General features: G+C 35.4%; 1 protein-coding gene across 9 annotated transcripts in view; it reads right to left on the bottom strand.

The window, feature by feature from the left end:
• The window catches only part of MYO6 (myosin VI), a 146629-nt gene that overhangs the window by 63015 nt on the left and 63051 nt on the right, over positions 1–20563 (bottom strand). For all 9 annotated transcript variants that reach the window (XM_086707265.1, XM_086707266.1, XM_086707267.1 and 6 more), the window contains exons 3-9: positions 18417–18486; positions 14120–14193; positions 10238–10367; positions 7740–7845; positions 6463–6518; positions 1854–1951; positions 1371–1535 (exon numbers count right to left, since the gene is read on the bottom strand). In XM_086707265.1, coding sequence (XP_086563391.1) covers positions 1371–1535; positions 1854–1951; positions 6463–6518; positions 7740–7845; positions 10238–10367; positions 14120–14193; positions 18417–18486 — 699 coding nt within the window. The remainder of the gene's footprint in view (positions 1–1370; positions 1536–1853; positions 1952–6462; positions 6519–7739; positions 7846–10237; positions 10368–14119; positions 14194–18416; positions 18487–20563) is intronic.

The raw sequence follows: 20563 nt of genomic DNA, 5'->3' as shown, positions 1-20563 counted from the left end.
CTTAGATGATCCATAGGTTCCAAAACTAAACTCATCCTATATGCCACAAATCTTCCATCTGGCCCTTGTTTGGTATTTTTTTTTTAATTTTTTTTTCAATGTTTATTTATTTTTGGGACAGAGAGAGACAGAGCATGAACGGGGGAGGGGCAGAGAGAGAGGGAGACACAGAATCGGAAACAGGCTCCAGGCTCCGAGCCATCAGCCCAGAGCCTGACGCGGGGCTCGAACTCACGGACCGCGAGATCGTGACATGGCTGAAGTCGGACGCTTAACCGACTGCGCCACCCAGGCGCCCCTTGTTTGGTATTTACATCCACCCAGTAACCCTAGTCAAATCTGAAAAATTATTCCAGAATCCTCCTTCTCCCTACCATATTCAGTCTCCAAGTCCTATCAATTTTACCTCCTAATATTTTGCACATCCCCTCCTCTGTAACCTTCCCATTGCTAAACCAAATTCAGGCACTAACTTATTTCGACTATAGCCATGGGTTACCAACTAATTCATCCATAGTTGCAATTTCTATCCATCCCCTCCCATACCCCCTTTAAAACCACCCTCCATATTAAAGCCAGAAGTATAGACCTGATATCCAACTTTCTACTTAAATCTCTTCAGTAGCTCCTTATTAATATAGAAGTTAAGACCAAACTCTTTAGCCTCACTTTCCACCACTTCCTGCCATACTCTTTAAGCTTTTTCTTGTCTTTCTTTCTTCATCTTTTTCCACCTACTAGGAATACTCCTTGCATCTTTCTTCCTCTTGCTAATACTTGAAAATTCTTCAAGATTCTAATCAAGCATTAGTTATTAATGTAAGCTTTTCCAAAATCCCCAACATCCTATGCACACCTCTTTCTTATCATTCAACCTATCAGTCAGACTGTGTGTGTTTGCGTGTGTGTGTGTTTCTGACCAGATTCTAAATTGCTCACGAGCAGGAACTGTTCATCTTTTTCACCCAGGCACAATGCCTGGTACCCAGGGGGCAAGCAATAAATATCTGCTGTTGAATTAAGAGAGACAATCATACATCCTTGATTAATTTAGTGGTCAAAATTTTTTTTTAATGGGTCAAAGATAACTTTAAAGCTAGCATTACAGAACTATTATAAATTTCTTATTGAGTTTACATTGATAACTGGTTTCATATCTATCCTTTCATCTATCCATTTCATATCTCTTCAGATAGTGTTATATTATAAATTCAGCAGTAAATCTCAATAGAGATCTACATGTTATCACATTACACTGGATTCAATATAAGTTACACACAACTAGAAATTAAAATTCACTAAAATAAGTTTTAGAATTGAAGGCAAGTCCATTTGCAAAAATTGTATGTGATTTCTTTTCATCCACCTACCCGAAAATTATCTGGGGAGTTCAAATGAAGTTTTTCCCTAATATCTTCAGAAGCACCAGCGCACAACCTATAAAAGATATGATAATTCCTTTCCTCTTTGCCTTGAACACAGATCCTAGATTTCTCTAGAAGGTAATGTGAAACAAATCCTCCAACAACTGAACTCTAAAAAACAAAACAGAGAGAAAATACATGTTTGCATTTAAAGTCTGAAAGTATAATCTACCAATGTTAAATTATGTTGCTACTAACCATTCGTCTATCAAAGAGGTTGTAATATTTATCAAATAAAGGGGGAAAAGCAGATAACTAAATAAAGAATATTTATAAAGATTATACTGAATATATATATTCTCCCCACTATCTAAAGTAACAGAGAAAAACTTAAATGGATTTACCATGAGTTCAAGTACAGCACCAATGCTATCAAGACCTTTACAAAAACACTTCTCAAACATATCATCTCAAAACACAGTTACTCACCTTTTCATTGAAATGTATTTCTACAAATTTTCCAAATCTACTGCTATTATTGTTGCGAACAGTCTTTGCATTTCCAAAGGCTTCTAAGAGTGGGTTAGCTATTGAAAAAGACATAAAAATATTCCATCAAAAAATAGCATAAAGGAAAGTTACAAAACAATAAATATGCACGGTATGTTTCCTTATTAACAGAGATAGAAAAAATGTCTTCAAAAATATTAACATAAAGTAATTCACATGTAATGTCAAATTCCTCAAATATTTATTGACTACCACTATATTCAAGCCCTATTAAAGTACAGAAGATGGGAAAATTACTCAAATTATGTAAAAACAAAATGTAAATGGTATGGAAAATACTAAATTTTAAGAAGTCATTAGGTTACAAAATTTATAACTCAACTTTGAAAATTACTCCCTAAAAATTGTAAGATTTTCACAAGTGCATCATCTTTACTAAAGGAGTAGTGATCATAATATAGAAAAGAGCAAATCTCTGGTGAACAAAATACAAGCAAGAATGTATTTGTTGACTTACCTTCCTAAACTGTTTTATATAGAGTAAAACCTCCAGATTTACCATTTTTTTCATGTACATCTAACAAATTAGTTTACAGAATGACTAAAAAAGGTCCTCAGAACAATTGTTTCTAAAACCCCAGCCTATAAGAGACTCATTTTAAAGCTAAATACACCTGCAGATTGAGAGTGCTGGGGTGGAGAAACATTTATCATACAAACAAATGTCAAAAGAAAGTAGCAGTACTTCTATCACACAAACTAGACTTTTTTTTATTCTTGTATTGTTTTATCCTGCTTTGGTGTCAGGGTGGTACTGACCTCATGGAATGATTTTGAATGTGTTCCCTTTATGCCATTATTTGTAAGATTTTGATAAAGATTGTCATTATTTTTTTAAAATGTTTGGTAGAAGAATTTGCCAATGAAGCCATGTGCATGTGGTCAGCTTTTTCTGTGCTGGAAAATTTCTGATTCCTAATTCAACTTTCGTTCTTGTTATAGGTTGAAGATTTCCTGTTTCTTGAATTCAGGACTCATGATTCAATTGTGGCAACTTGTGTGCTTTAGGAATTATCTGGTTTTCTTCTAAGTTATCTGATTTGTTAGTATATAACTGTTTACAGTAATCTGTTATCACACTACATATTTCTATGGTTACCTGTTGTACTGTTTTCCATTTGTCATTTTGGTTTCCAACTCTTTTTTTTTTTTTTTAATGTTTATTTTTGAGAGAGAGAGACAGAACACGAATGGGAGAGGAGCAGAGAGAGGCAGACACAGAATCCAAAGCACGCTCCAGGCTCTAAGCTGTCAGCACACAGCCCAACACGGGGCTTGAACCCACAAAACTGCAAGATCATGACCTGAGCTGAAGCTGGACGCTCAAATGACTGAGCCACCCAGGCACCCCTGGTCATTCCTTTCACTGTTATGTTATTGTTTATTCTGGCCTCCACTTTATTTATTTCTGATTTTTCTTTGTGCTTTCCTCCCTCTACTAAATTCAGCTAAGTTTCTTCTTTTTCTAGGTCCTTGTGGTGTAATGTTAAATTGTTTACTTGAACTTTTTTTCTTAATACAAGCATTTATAGCATAAATTTCACTCTAACATCGGCTTTTGCTGCATCCCATAGGTCTTGGAATATTGTGTTGCTTTTTTCTTTTGAAACCTATTTTGATTTGCCACATGATTTCCCACTTGGTCCACTGTTTGTGTGATAGTGTGTTATTTAATACTTACATATTAAATATTTAGTATTTACATTGTACATTTTCCAGCTTTGTTTTATTGTTGATCTCTAGTTTTATACCACTGTGGTTAGAGAATATACTTGGTATGCTATCAGACTACTTAAATTTATAATATTTGTCATGTCTCTTTTTATGTGATTTAACCAGGGGATTCTTCTATGTGTACCTGAGGAAAATGTGTATTCTATTTTTCTTGAATGGAATGTTTTATACATATCTTTTAGAACCCGTATTCTCAAGTATGCTTCAAGTAAAAAATGTTCTTGTTGAAAAAAAAAATAACTTTAAACAAGGGTACTTGTTTAAAATAAAGCATGTCAGAGGGGAGGTGAGTAGGGGGATGGGTTAAATAGGCAAAAGGGATTAAGAAGAGTACACTTATGATGAGCACTGAGAAATGATGTACAGAACTGCTGAATCACTATATTGTACACCTGAAACTAATGTAACACTTATGTTAACGATAATGGAATTACAATAAAAAGCTTAATAAGAAAAAAACTTAAACTCACAATGAACAAATGTAAAATTTTAATTGTTTTTATCTTATAATCTACACACATATGACTAAGGAAGATTTATTGGACTCTATTCTTATACTCACCAGTCTCAAATATAAATATACTAGATTAGTGCCAATCTTACATGTTTCTCCATCTGCAGCCTCATAAACTGCTTTATGATGCTTATTACTATAATATTTTTATGAAACATTTTATTAAAGTCCATCTCTCTTATACAATCCACAGTACAAAGCTTATTAACAAGTATCCAAACCCTTTTAAAGATCACTTTACGATTGTTTCACTTTCCAAAAAAAAGTAACAAAGTATTAAAACTGAAAAATGTTTGCATATACATCTAACCTTTCAGATGAGCAAGAAAACTGAGGTCTAACAAAATCAACTGACTTCTGGAAAGCCACATGACTGGCTAGTGGCAAAAGGGGAACTCAATTTCAGGTCTCCCCAACTCCTCTACAGAGATCTACTAGTTTTTGCTGAAGGGTTTAATATATTAAGTAAAATATCCAAAATTAGGATAAGAGCCTACCAGAAAATTACAGTAATATTATTGATACATTCATTCTAAAACCAACAACCAATTTTCAATTGAAGACGGCACCAAATGATTTCTATGTTCTTCTAGTTAACATCTACTATCCTCTAGTAAGGAGCTGGAATAATACTTTCCAACTTTTCTCAACTACAGCACTCTACATGTTGTACCCTACATTCTCACAGAAGAAACCAGGTTTATATCCAATTTGCAAGCACATTTGTACCTCAAGTAAACAAATCAGAATACTAATTAGTATTTTATTGAATTAACTCATAATTTGTTCTTTTTATTTATTCAATTTTTAAGGGTGATTCCCTTAAAGTGAGGTACTTTACTATGAATTAAGCACTACTTATTAGATCTTCAAACCTGGGTATGTTACAAAAGCACAGTGAGAACTATAAGTAAAACTATAAAATTATGTCAAGAAACATGAAAAACATGATTGCTGCAAACTTTAAAAATGTTTATCAGAGTTGAATTTATGTTCATCCACACTCATATTTCACAATTGTGAAAAAAAGAACATAACACCTGCTAGCTATAATGTAGCAAAATGAATGAACACAGAAGCCCCTCAATAAATTTCTGTCCAACTGAAATTTTTCTTTAAAATACTAAGAGTATTAAAATATGCTCTCAGTACAGCACATAGTTACAATGCCTGAGTTTATTTTTTTCTTAAGATGCCTGAGTTTATATCCCACTTCCACAACTGATGAGCTATATGCTCTTCAGCAAGTTACTTAAAATCTTTTTACCTCAGTTTTTAATCTGTAAAGTAGGGATAAAATAGTACTTACCTCATTCTGTAGGGATTCAAATTAGGAACAGATTTTCAGCAAATCAGACAATGTGTAATACATCTCCATATGTTAACTTCATCATCATCATTATGAAAATATTTACTGACTGCCTCATACCAGAAAATGAGGAAGGAGGAAGGAGAAAGAGTGTCCACATAGGCTCAAAACACCTCATAAAACTACAAGGAGACCACCATGAATAAAGTATAAGGACTCAAAGGAAACATGGCTCAATTAGAGCAAAGGAGACAGAGGCCAGACCACACAGAGCACTGTTAGTGATGTTACAGATTTGCAGCTGTATCTTCAGAGCGATATTAAGCCATTAAAAGATTGAAAAGATCATCCCAATTTCCACACAGAGAATAGATTACAGGGAAGCAAAAACTTAAGTGGGGAGACCAGAGAGGAATCTATGATGCAGGAGGGTGGTACAGATTCAACACGGTGGTAGACTAGAACAGTTGTTTCCAAATGAGGTACAAGAAGACTTTGTAAGGGGTATGCAAGCACTGACCTTAAGGAAATCAATTTACAGACTCCTGCCTTCCAACTGTACCTATTCATTAAAATGATTTCCCCAAAAAAGCATTTTAATTCCAAATAACCCTCTTCCTCTCTCCTTCTTTACAAAACACAGGGTCAACTAAACAAACAGGAGACCAGAAAGTATCCTATATTTCTTTCATTCATCCAAAACATATTTATGGATCATATCCCACATATTAAACACTATTCCAGGCAACTGTAATATATAAAAATCTCTGCCCTCTTAGCACTTACCTGGGGTGAGAGGGAAGACAACAGATATTAAATAAAGGAGAATATACATGAGCAAAGATTTGTAGGAAATGGAAGGGACTTTTGGATCTCTGGGAGAACATTCCAGACCACCTAGAGGATTCTCAAAAGTTAATTTCAGTACATATCTAACAATAAAAAATAAGAATTTAAAAAATTAACAATACCTTCAACAATTCTATCATCAATATCTTGACCTGTTCCATAGGATTCAGTCAGGTATCTGTTTAAAATACAGGTAAAAAAATTTACATGACTAATATTGTACGTATTATATTTGTAATTTTAATATCATTTAACACATGTAAAATTTAAACTTGGATCACCACTACAACTATTTATTTAAAATTTACAAATTTATATTTAAATGCAACTATTCTGTTATAGCTTTTTAAACATTTTTTTTTAATGTTTTATTTATTCTTAAGAGAGAAAGAGCAAGAGAGAGACAGAGCATGAGCAGGAGACGGGAAGAGCAAGAGAGGGACACAGAATCGGAAGCAGGCTCCAGGCTCTGAGCTGTCAGCACAGAGCCCAATGCAGGGCAAACTCACAAGCTGTGAGATCATGACCTGAGCCGAAGTCGGACGCGTTACTCACTGAGCCACCCAGGTACACCAAGACCCCACCATTTTAAACTGTGTCATAAAGTATGGAAGGGGTACCTGGCTGACTCAGTCAGTGGAGCATACAACTCTTGATCTGGAGGTTGTGGGTTCAAGCTCCACACTGGGTGTAGAGATTACTTAAAAATAAAATATTTTTAAAAATAAATAAAGTATGCAAATGTATTCAAAGTCAACTTGTTCAATGAAAGACATATTTGTATCTCTTTGTTCATAACACATTCACAGTAGCACTATTCCTAACAGCCAAGACGTGGAAATAACCAAAGCACCCACTGATGAATGAGTGAGTAAACAAAATGTGGTATATTCATACCCCACAGGTGTATTCACCTTGGAAAGGAAATTGTGACACATGATACAACATGGATAAAATTTGAGGACATTATGTAAGTGGAATAAGCCAGTCACAGAAAGACAAATACTGTATGATTCACTCATATGAGGTATCTAGAGTAGTCAAAATCACAGAAGCAGAAAGCAGAAAGGTAATTGCCAGGGGCTGGGATAGGGAAAAATGGAGTTGTTCAATGAGCACACAGTTTCAGTTTTGTGAAATAAAAAGTTCTGGATATTAGGTGAACAATGTGAATATATGTAATACTACTGAACTGCACACTTAGAAATGCTTGAACTGGTAAATGTTATGCGATAGATAGATAGATAGATAGATAGATAGATAGATAGATAGATAGATTTGGATATATTTTTTTTTTACCACAAATAAAAAAAAAAAAAAAAAAAAAAAAAAAAAAAAAAAAAAAAAAAAAAAAAAACAACCTGTTCAAAATATTCCAGGTTAGCTAAATACTCCTCACCTTAAAACAAATTTTGTATTTTCTGTTTTGCCAGCTCCTGATTCTCCAGATACGATGATAGACTGACTCATCTTGAGCACTTTCATGTCTCTAAAAGCCTTATCAGCTAGGGTTAAAATAACACATTAATAATGAGCAGTGTGTTAAATACAAATTTACTAAATGACTGAAAGTTATTTTACTATCAAAGAGCACTTGCTCTTAAAGAAATTATAAATGTATGTTTACAGTTAGTAACATTTAAAAAAATTTAATGTTTATTTACTTTTTGAGAGAGAGAGAGACTGAGCAAGGTAGGGGCAGAGAGAGAGGGAGACACAGAATCTGAAGCAGGCTTCAGGCTCAAAGCTGTCAGCACAGAGCCTGACGAGGGGCTCAAACTCAGACCGTGAGATCATGACCCAAGCCGATGTCGGAGGCTTCACCAACTGAGCCACCCAGGCACTTCTACAGCTAGTAACATTTTAAAATAAAATCACTCAAGTGTTCAAAACATCTCTAAATAGTTTTTACACTAAATGTCCTATCTTACTACCCTGACAGCTAAGTAATATGAAATCCAAATAAACAACTCTTAATTTTTTGCACTAAAATGTTTTTCATATTATGAGCTGTGTCTCAGTTCTTCCCAATTCCAAAGCAGGTCTAAAAAAAAATGCTCACAATGCATAACTAATGAGGGCCCCAGAGAAAAGCAAGTTAACACCTACCAATTAAGAAATCTGGCAAACAAAAGTTCTGCTGGAGAAAATAAATACATAAATGCAAAATCTGTGTGGTAGTATTAAAAACACAAGTTGAGCACAATTTAATTCTGTTAAAGTAGTCTCATATTAAAACAATTTTAATTCAGGGGTGCCTGGGTGGCTCAGTCTCTGACTCTTGATTTCAGCTCAGGTCATGATCTCAGGGTCATGAGATTGAGCCTGCATTGGGCTCCTCACTGGGCATGGAGCCAAATTGAGATTTTCTCTCTCCCTCTTCCTCTGCCCCTCCCCTGTTCGTGCACACACACACTCTCTTCCCCTCTCCCTAAAAAATAAATTAATTTTTTTTTTAATTTAAAAACAATTTTAATTCAAAATTAGATTCTAACCAATTTAACCCTATAACAATTATTTCTCACTTCAGACATATGCTACCCATACAAGTGAAGAAAAGGCTTTACAAATGGCTTTTACTCTATTAGACCAAATGCAAACTACATGCAAGAGTATACACATCCTTCTGCCCAATTTATCAGCAATCTGTTCCACTCACTTTCATATCATTCTAAATATGTTTAACAGTAAAGAACTAAAAATAAAAGTCAGTTTATTTACATTTTGAACATATAATTTCTCTCCAGTAATGAGCTTGGTCATATTCAGGTTCTAAGGATTTTGTACCATTTTGCTAGCTCATAGAAAGCATACTAATGCCCATCAGAGCATCTCAGAACTAAAAGTCAATCTGCTATTGCACTGGATTTGGGTGACATAGTCACTCTGTGTAGTAGTACACAGTACACAAGTCAGCCAAATTAGGAAGTGAAGCCTGGCTTGGCCAAAACACAGGCATGAAAAGAAAGCCCAAAGAGAAACAGACTGCACCAAGAACTAGTACCAAAACATGTCAGCACTTAACTGTTGGTTATGTCTGGATCCAAAGGGTTAATTAACATCTTTGTACTTGCAGTCACCAGCTATGAGAGTATGTGTGTCAAAAAACTACATCTCTATGTTCCTCAGAGCTAAAGTCCTTCAAGATGAGAGAAAACCTGGGCACCTGGGTGGCTCACTCGGTTAAGCATCTGACTTTGGATTAGGTGGTGATCTCACGGTTCATGACTTCAAGCCCCACACTGGGCTCTGAGCCTGCTTGGGATTCTCTCTCTCTCCTTCTCTCTCTGCCCCTTCCTTACTCGTGCTCTCTCCCTCTCTCAAAATAAATAAACTTAAAAAAAAAAAAGAAAGATGAGAGAAGACCCGAGAAAGGCAAAGACTGCTATCTTCCCACACAGATTCCCTAGAAGCATATATCGTTTTCAATCCCTAACATTCTATAAACCCCTGATGCAAGATAAGGCATAGAAAACGTCAGCTCTTAACAAACTCTTATCTAGCCCTAGTAACACCCTCACAAGTGATGACCTGGGTAACACTGGAAAGTCTGAGCTCCAAAGATGAAGAAGGACACTTTCAAGATGGAGCTAATCGTGCTGAGGAGTCAAAAAGAACCATTATGTCAGCTTTTATTATGTCCTACTTTCAACTGGGTGGACAAACTTAAGCGGACACAGACATTTAACAAAAATAATGATGTACAATTGCCCCATTCTGCAAAAGTAGTCTTCCCTATCCAGTATAAGATACATGCTCCTAAATAAAGGTGATACATTCAAAATGCATAAAGGCCCACCAAAATACATATTCAATTCATGGTATCTTTTATTATCCCAAAAGAAAAACAGCAAATTTGTATAAGGCAAAAAATTAAAATACAATTAAATTACTTACCAATTGCAAAGACATGAGGTGGCATTGTTCCAAGAGATTTTCCTTGATACGACTTTATTGTTTCTGAAGAATATATTTTAGGTATGTCAAAGTATGGGTTCACTGCAATCAGAATGTTGGCGACATATGTCTAAACAGAAAAGGCATAAATGTAAAATTCTCCAATAGTTCATTTTCATTTAAAACCAAACAAGGGTCAGGGTGCCTGGGTGGCTCAGTGGTTAAGCGTCTGCCTTCAGCCCAGGTCATGATCTTGCAGTTTGTGAGTTTGAGCCCCACATCAGGCTCTGTGCTGACAGCTCAGAGTCTGAAGCCTGCTTGGGATTCTGTGTCTCCTGTTCTCTCTGCTCCTCCTCCACTTGCTCTCGCACATGCGTGTTCTCTTTCCCTCTCTCTCACAAATAAGCATTAAAAAATTAAAAAACAAAACTAAACAAGGGTCATAGGAAAAAGAAAATTCAGCAAATAGATACCTTTAATTCTCCATATAAATTAGGACTCCTAAATCGGCATTTCCAGCCCTAAATGTTCCCTCTACAGGACCCGTATTTCTCTTTTAATAAATATTTTCATCTTTTCATCCCATCTGCATCTCAAACTCTGCATATCCAAAATCAAGATTCTCTCTCTTGACCCCCCCCCCCACCCCGCCATTTGCCTCAAAGAAAATGCTCTCCTCCTGTATGCAACCCCTGCCCCCTGGTTCATGGCATCACCACCAAGCCACAGACAAAGAGCAGTGTCGAAGTCTCCGTATCAATTAGCCTTCTTCTGTTGACTCCACTTTATGGAACCCATCCTCCTAGTTCTATTTCTACAGCTCGAGTTTTGGTCATTTATATTCCTCACCTGGACTACTTTATTTACTGTGCTACCGAAGAGCTTAATATAACTCACAGGATCCTCTAGGCCTATCCCCATCACTGAACGCCAAAGACTGATTTAGTGCTGTGGTGACCACTTGGTCCCAGATTTTTGCAAAACAACATATGCTAACCATTGCCTAGAACACTGACAGGCTAAACGTTTAATGAGCAACTTAAGTTTGCTTTTAAATTTGGAATTTAACTGTGGTTCTAAAAGACCAGAAAAAAGCACCAATAGGATTTATAAAATTCCTAGTGGGTAGAAAAAGAGATGTGGTTTAGCAATTAGCAGTGGTTTACTGGCCAAACTAAGGCAGGAAGGACCATATTTTTTCTCTTTTCTACCATACTTTTCTCTTTTCTGCTTCTAGTTGTAGAAGGGAAATGATGTAGAAACCCTGAACTCTCAGATTACTAATCTAAAATTCAGTGAATGCTCTCAAAGATGTTTACTGCAGTGGAATAAAAAAAATTTTAATTTTTAAATTTTTAAAATATTTCTGTGGGAGACAAAGGAAAGTTACAGAGATATTAGTAACCAATAAAAATGTTAACTGTGAGTTCTACTCAACTCTAAGGAAGAACAGTGATAATTCTGGTTGATGAGAAATAGAAAAATATCAAATGTAAACTCTTATTTCAAACTGTTTCCTCCTCTTCCATATGTTATAGTAATAATAACTAGATGGTTATTTTGATGGTTTTATAACCAAAAGACATAATTGGCTAAAAAAACATACTAATCATGGCTTCAGTTAACTTTGAAAACACTGGTTTTCCAAACAGAAGCTGATGATGCCAAACAGCCACTAATAGAGGTCAATTGCCTAACTGCATACGTATCTTCGGTTAAGAAAGATCTAAAAAGCTAGGAATAACCCTAAAATACTCCAGAGTGATACAGACATTATACATGAGAAACCAAAACTTAAGTTTCACAAACAGATCATTTTTTCTATCAATCATGCAATTTAGAAAAGACTTATAGGTCAACTAAATGTGAAAAAAAGAAAACTAACTTTCTTGAAAGTATAATTAATATGCATGTTAACCTTCAGTTATTAATGGACAGGTCAGCATGTGCAATACCACACCAACAAAGAAACATTAAAAGACCAATGAAAATCCTATGTGTTAAGCTTTTGTATAAACATCCCAAATAAAAATAAAGTATCTCAATTCTTAAAAAGGATAATCATTCTTATAAAAGTAATAAAAATTTTCCAGAGTGCCTGGGTGGCTCAGTTGGTTGAATGTCCAACTTCAGCTCAGGTCATGAACTCACGGTTTGTGAGCTCGTGTCTCTGCTGTCAGCACAGAGCCCGCTTCGGATCCTCTGTCTCCCTCTCTCTCTCTGCCCTTCCCCTACTTGCTCTCTCTCTCAAAAATAAATAAAATATTTTAAAATTTTAAAAAAGTAATAAAAATTTTCCAAACTTCTAGAAAAAATATACAATTAAAATTTGCTCAAATAAATATGATTGCTCTACCACCAAGTTATTAATATAAGACATGTACAGGCAAAATAGTGACCAGTTCTACTTCAAAGATTAACAAATCTGTTAAAACAAATTTGTTTTGGGGCGCCTGGGTGGCTCAGTCGGTAAAGCGTCTGACTTCAGCTCAGGTCACGATCTCGCGGTCTGTGAGTTCGAGCCCCGCGTCGGGCTCTGGGCTGATGGCTCAGAGCCTGGAGCCTGTTTCCGATTCTGTGTCTCCCTCTCTCTCTGCCCCTCCCCCATTCATGCTCTGTCTCTCTCTGTCTCGAAAATAAATAAACGTTAAAAAAAAATTTTTTTTTAAATTTGTTTTAACAAATTTTAAAAATGGGCATTATTTTGGTAACTAAAACAGCATTTAGCACACATCAGATACTCAGTATGAGTCTGCCGACTGAGTAGTTTTGCTTCTAAATATATTTCTAATCAAGAATAACCAAAAAATAAAAAAATTAAAAAAAAAACCATATATCAACCCAAATATATTCCCTGACTAGTTGAATTTGAAAAAAAAAAAAAAATCAAACAAGAAAGTGAGGACTAATACTATACACAATTGAAAGACAGCAAGTAAACTCTTCTAAAAAGACTAGTTCTATTTCCCAGCTGTCACTACTTGGACAGATGGCAAAGACAAAGGTAATTTAGTCAGAATTAAGTGAGTATAATTAGGAGAATTGATAGTGATATAAAAGATTAAGACTGCTATTTGATCTGGGAAGAGTCAAAGAAGCCATGTGTTTTCTTCTTCCAAAAATAATGGAGTCCCATCTTTAGAACAGGAGAACTACAGTGTGGTAATTTATCTCCAGCCAACAAAGGAATTTACAAGTAGGTAATATTAAAATAAAAACCTCATACATACCCAATGAATAATTATAATTAAAACATACCAGTTAAGTATCCATCTGAAAAATGTGGTATAAACCCTAACTTATATTAAAAGCACTGTCTTTCATTTTTTAATATTCTGGTTTTTTAAGGTAAGTCATCTCGGGTTTAATGAAATACTGCAACTATTTCTACGATCAGTGTTTTGATGTTCTTAAGATTTCCTCAGGCACTGCCTTCTACTTTAATGTACATTTCTTTATCATCAAAATTTTCATTTCAACATATATTCTTTATAGTAATCTTAAATTTTTGCAGAATACTGTGAATAGTGAATTCACGTATCTATAGACATATACCAAAAATAAGAAATCAAAACCCAAAATAATTAATTTTTTTTAAACTAAATTGGACATTTTAAAGTCTGAAAGATTATGCTCTGAATTCATTGTTTCATTCCACAAATATTTATTAAGTGCCTATGATGTATGATGCATGTTCCTAGCCATGGAATTAGAGCAGTAAACTTTTAGAAAAAAATCCTTATCCACATGGAGGTCATACTCTATTCAATAGGCTCAGAACAAGATTTGATCTGTTAGAAAATTTCAAGCTTAACAAAATCAAACAGTAGCATGTAAAACAATTATCCCCACAAAAACCTAAATCATAGGTAAAATACTTACATAAATTCTGTCTTTACTGTATCGAACTTTGATATTATGAAGAAGAGTGGCTTCATTTAAATACATTAGTGAACCTGAAACATAAAATTTGTAAATCTTTAAATATTTCAAAAGTAAAATCAAATTAATACTATCTAAATCTGAATCACTTTGATCCAAGCCAAAAATCCACCTACTAGGTTAGATTTAATTCCATCTTTTTAAAACACTGGTACATGTAAACCCCAGAGGCCAATTTAAAATACCTCCAATCTACACATGTGTTACAGTGATATCATTAAACAACATAGTTCCAACCAGGTAAGTACATCTAGCAAATACCAGGTGAGTACACATTAATGAACACTGGTTAAAAAGTTCAGTACAATTCAAGTGGAAAGAAAGTACTACTTCAGATAGCATTGATTTTAATACACTTTCAATACAACAAAGTGAATCCACTAATTAAATCTGATGCTCAGAATTTTACAGAAAAACTACAAAAGGTAAAATTTTAGAATGAGTGGGGCCATCAGATCAGTCAGTACCTCACAACTGATATGAAATAAGAGTCCTGCAAAAATGGTATGTGTTAACCCAGGACATGCAACTACTCAACAACACAATCAGGGTAGAAATCTTATTTTTCTGAGATCTGCTCTACTCCTATGTCAGAGTATAATATTACATTATATATATACACACACACAAGCACACATATATACATACATATATATATATACACACATATATATACAATATTGTTAATGTGCCTTATATGATATGTAACATTAAAATAATATAATGTACTCTGATTTACTCTATTCTCCCAGACTAATCTACTCTCCCAGCCCTCCAATCACTTGAGTTTCATTTCTCCATTTCTACCACATGCTGGAGTAGACAAAACCACTTTTTCCCAACCACTTTGTTTCTATTATTAGCATTTTCTCTTTTCTCCAATCCATCCAGACTGCTCAGCACATGAATCTAACTATGCTAGAAAACTAATTAAAAAGCTCTCTCCTCCTCAAAATATATCAGTGAGATTCCATCAACTACCAAAGTCCATTTTCAAGTCTGATATTCAACTCCTTTATTAAACTTGCATTCAACTGATCTTTTAATATATAATTTTCCACAACTCCCTTTACTATGGTCTAACTTGCAGGCAGACTAAACTACTTATCAAACCCAAACATATTCATGCATTGGACTCCACCTCTATATCTCTAGGTGTCAAAAATCTACCTATCCTCTAAGGTCGGTTCAAAAATTATCTCTCAAAGGAAAATTCCCCATTCTCGCTGCTACCACCACCACCACCACCACTAGAACTACTACTTTCTTCTTTGTACTTTCTTTATGGTACTTAGCCCAGACTGCCTGTATGATGATTATCATTTTGTATATATCTGATTTTGGCTACTAAACCAGATAGATCCTTGAGGGCAGAACTATGTCTGATTAATTTGCTTGTTTACTTAATCCTTCATGGAAGTCGTACTTATACCTACACTGTATATATGCCTAACATAAAATTCAGTACCTAATCAATTCTGTCAAACAAGAGTCTCTTGCTATATCTATCTCAATAAAGACTGCCCATGCTTCTATAGTCATATAATGTAGCCAGTTCACTTTCACAGGACATGTGTCTCACTGTTTCCTAATGCCACTTAAGGCAGAATAAAACAAGAAGTAAGTTGGTGGGGTGAAGCCTCCTAACAGATGAATGGCATCTTTCCCTTGAATTGAGAAAGATTTAGAGGAGTTAGGCAGCAGAGGTGTATCCAATTTAGGTTCTGGTCACCAACCTTTCTATATCCCTGTACTTCTCCCACCTTTGTCCCAGAAGCCTGACTTACATGTCATCTTTTCTTATCGATGTTCAACCACTCCCCCATCTCTCACCTTCTTCTGAACAACCATTGTGAAATACCGTTTACCTTTCCACGTCTTAATGAAAACGGAATAGCCCATGCATTACAATTTAAGAAGAAGATCCTTGTGTCCATTGGCAGATATTTTAATTGAGTTTCATTAACAGATATTCCTGAAATATCTGGGGATGTGTTGGTGGAAGAAGTTTATAAAGGAAATGAGAGCAAGCAGTCATTCACATGTCACTACAGGTTTAAATGATTAGCGTTCCCAGGGCAGTGTATTGTGGGAGTAGGAATTCTTACTTAAAGGAAGCAGAGAGAATATCATACAACAAAGTTCTAAAATATTAATGGATCAGGGGCGCCTGGGTGGCTCAATCGGTTGAGCATCTGACTTTGGCTCAGGTCATGATCTCACAGTCTGTGAGTTCCAGCCCTACATCGGGCTCTGTGCTGACAGCTCAAAGCCTGGAGCCTGCTTCAGATTCTGTGTCTCCCTCTCTCTGTGCCCCTCCTCTGCTCAAGCTCTGTCTCTGTCTCTCAACAATAAATAAATGTTTAAAAAAAATTATTATTAATGCATTAGAAACAATTCAAAACCATTTATTATGTTTAGCTACATGTGGATATATAAACAAAAAAAACATTATTATAATACGTGAACAGGATTAATTCATAGTTCTGAATGTCCCAGGAAGTTTTAACAGAACAGAATTCTCTCTTATTTTATATATAGTAGAATCTCATTCTTTCTTTTGCACTTTCTTTTCAGTTTTTGTTGTTGTTGTTGTTGTTGTTGTTGTGATTGCTGTTAAGACAAATTCTCCATCAATTTTGAGAAATTGGGAAAATGGAAATCCAAATTTTTTTTCCTCAATCTCTTACACCAAATAATAACAGCTACCATTTGAGAGACTGATGAAGGTCAGGCACTACACCACGGATTTTAAATATATCATTTCTAAACATGCCACATACACATTATTACTCCCATTTTACAGATGAGATGCTCTAAGAGGAGAGATAAATTGCTCACAGGCACACATCTTTCTAACAGCATAGAATGTGAACTCAGGCTCTCCCTGAGTCCCTTGTGTCTCCTATTACTCCACTATTCCATGCTGTCCCATCCATACTTGGGACATTAGAGGCTTACTCAAATGTGAACTCTAAAGAAAAATCAACAAGGACAAAATACATTCCTTTCTCTTACCTTTTTTTGTTTTTAAGATTTTATTTTTAAAATACACCCAATGTGGGGTTTGAACCCAAAACCCTAAAATCAAGAATTGCATGCTCTACCAACAGAGCCAATCAGGCACCTCTTACCTGTTTTAAATGGAGAATTGTTTTGTTTTGTTTTTAATGTTTATTTATTTTTGAGAGAGAGACAGGGTGCCAGCAGGGGAGGGGCAGAGAGAGAGGGAGATACAGGATCTGAAGCAAGTTCTAGGCTCCAAAGTCAGCACAGAACTCGATGCGGGGCTCAACTCACAAACCGTGAGATCATGACCTGAACTGAAGTTGGACACTTAAATGACTAAGCCACTCAGGTACCTCGTTAAGTAGACAGTTTTTAATGTCAGATACCATTAATGATACCAAGACAACTGGATATGATTCTTAAATATTTACTGCCAAATAAAAAAATGAAACTGCTTAACCTTGAAAACAAAAGAATAAACATGGCCTGGTTCACTGTATAGTTTTTCCACCAAACATGCTAAGGTAAAATATAATGTCCTAAAATCAATTTTTCAATTAGTACTTATACATTTAAAGAATTTTTTAAGTTAATTTATTTTGAGAGAGAGAGAGAGAGAGAGCACAAGCTGGGGAGGGGCAGAGAGATGGAGAGACAGAATCCCAAGCAGGCTTCACGCCATCAGTGCAGAGTCCGATGCAGGGCTCGAACTGACAAACCGCAAGATCATGACCTGAGCAGAGATCAAGAGTCAGAGGCTCAACCAACTATGCCACCCAGGCTCCTCTTATTATACATTTTTTTAATGTCTGTTTCCTTTAAACAGTGACATTAAATGGGTCCTCTTGACTCAACTTCCAAATTACTGAACCACATATACTACCATAAAAATCATCTGATTCTAGAGGAGGCTCAAAATAACTCTTTCCAAACTGTTAACAAGAGATCTTTAGTTCAGGCTTCATAGTAAATTATTACCATTCCCCACATTTACACAACTGAGATAACACTAAAAGGGCATTCAAGAGACTCTTTCACCAAAGTGCAAATGTGAAACAATAATGAATTCAGGACTTTTGAGCTCCTCCATTCACATGAACCTTCATGTCAAAAGGCTACATTTCTTCTGAACCAGTATAGTATACCTAGTAATATAACCACTGGTTTATTTTTTGGAAGGATAGCTTCCTTTTCTGTGCTAAGAACTATTTTTTAACTTGATACTTACAATTATCTTCCACATCTTTTTTGCTGTCTTCTTCTGCAGGGAACACTTGGTTTATGAGAGCCAAAAATGTCTAACAAAAAAACAAGAGCTCATTAAACTAGCAGCTTATAAACAGTAAGAAAAATAAATGAACTTAATTGGTTGCATACATTGTAATAATAGCAACAATATGCTCTTCACTAAAATATAATACAAGATCCTTCTATTAAATAAATCACTAACCCAAAAAGAGGATAATAACTTTACTCAAATATTATGCACTTTTATCATGAATATAAAATCAATAATAGAAATCAATAAAAAACATCCTATCCTCTAACACCCAGAATGAGACAAAATAAGAAATATATTAATATTTTTAAAAAAAATTTTTTTAAGTTTTATTTCTTTGGAGAGAACGAGCAGGAAGGGTAGGGGCAGAAAGAAGGGGAGAGAGAGAATCCCAAGCATGATGAGGGGCTCAAACTCATGAGCCATGAGATTACAACCTGAGCCAAAATCAAGAGTCAGACACTTAAACCAACTGACCTACCCAGGTGCCCCTCAGAAGTAACTAAATATTAAATTTACATGGTATGTACTTTAGCAACTTTTTAAAAAATAAAATTTTTAATGTTTGTATATACAGTGATTTTATTGTAAAAAAAAAAGTAACATTGGGTCAGTCAGATATACCAACAGCACAGACTATTATTTAATTAATGCTATTGTTTGAGTAAAACATATTAGATCCAAATTCCTGTACAGAAATGTGTCAGAAATATAAACAGTATCCAAAACTATGTGGTCCATAAAATTACAGATATCTATGAATGAGTCTGTATTTATTATATCACTTAAATGCTATGGCAGAAACTCTAGAATTAAGATAGTATCTTGCAAGAGAGAATTACACCTAAAGAGAATTAAATTTTATTCATATCATTCTAGCAGTTATTTATAAATTTGTACTTCTCAAACAATTACAATTACTCTTGTGGTTGAAGTTTCCATCCATATCAAATAAAATCTAAGGAAAAATGTTCAATTCTTTTAAAATAATATCTGTAGGTCTACATATGTACATATATGCAAGAGTGTAACACAAAGCTACTGCTATAAAGAGTAAAATCCAGGGGCGCCTGGGTGGCGCAGTCGGTTAAGCGTCCGACTTCAGCCAGGTCACGATCTCGCGGTCCGTGAGTTCGAGCCCCGCGTCGGGCTCTGGGCTGATGGCTCGGAGCCTGGAGCCTGTTTCTGATTCTGTGTCTCCCTCTCTCTCTGCCCCTCCCCCGTTCATGCTCTGTCTCTCTCTGTCCCAAAAATAAATAAAAAAACGTTGAAAAAAAAAAAAAAAAAGAAAGAGATTTTCTGGGGGCGCCTGGGTGGCTCAGTCGGTTAAGCGTCCAACTTCGGCTCAGGTCATGATCTCGCAGTCCGTGAGTTCGAGCCCTGCGTCAGGCTCTGTGCTGACAGCTCAGAGCCTGGAGCCTGTTTCAGATTCTGTGTCTCCCTCTCTCTCTCTGACCCTCCCCCGTTCATGCTCTGTCTCTCTCTGTCCCAAAAATAAATAAACGTTGAAAAAATAAATAAATAAATAAAATAAAGAGTAAAATCCAGGCTGCTGGTAATACCTCAACTGAAAGTCACACCTAAATTAGAAAACTTTTATGTCCTAAAAACTCTGGAAGTTAATTATTTGGAACCCAGTACACATGTTCTTAATGTTATAAATGTGCAAAGGTTTAGAGGATAGACCACAAAATCAGAACTGATCCATAATGTATTAAGTATATTAATGGTAATATAAAGCAATCCACAATTTATAACAATGATTCTATAGGAAAACGTATTAAAAAATAACTGCTAGGTCACGATCTCGCGGTCCGTGAGTTCGAGCCCCGCGTCGGGCTCTGGGCTGATGGCTCAGAGCCTGGAGCCTGTTTCCGATTCTGTGTCTCCCTCTCTCTCTGACCCTCCCCCGTTCATGCTCTGTCTCTCTCTGTCCCAAAAATAAATAAACGTTGAAAAATAAAAAATAAAAAATAAAAGATAAAAAATAACTGCTAAAGTCACAGACATTAGCATTCTTTCACAGATGTGGAAAATGGGGTAAGGACTCCTCAGACCCAGGTTTGGGTTCTATCTTGTTAGGAGCCACGTGAAAC

The sequence above is a fragment of the Puma concolor genome, chromosome B2 (genome assembly GCF_028749965.1).
Source record: "Puma concolor isolate L17-30 chromosome B2, mPumCon1.1.hap2, whole genome shotgun sequence".
NCBI lineage: Eukaryota > Metazoa > Chordata > Mammalia > Carnivora > Felidae > Puma > Puma concolor.
This window is presented reverse-complemented; position numbering and strand designations above follow the sequence as displayed.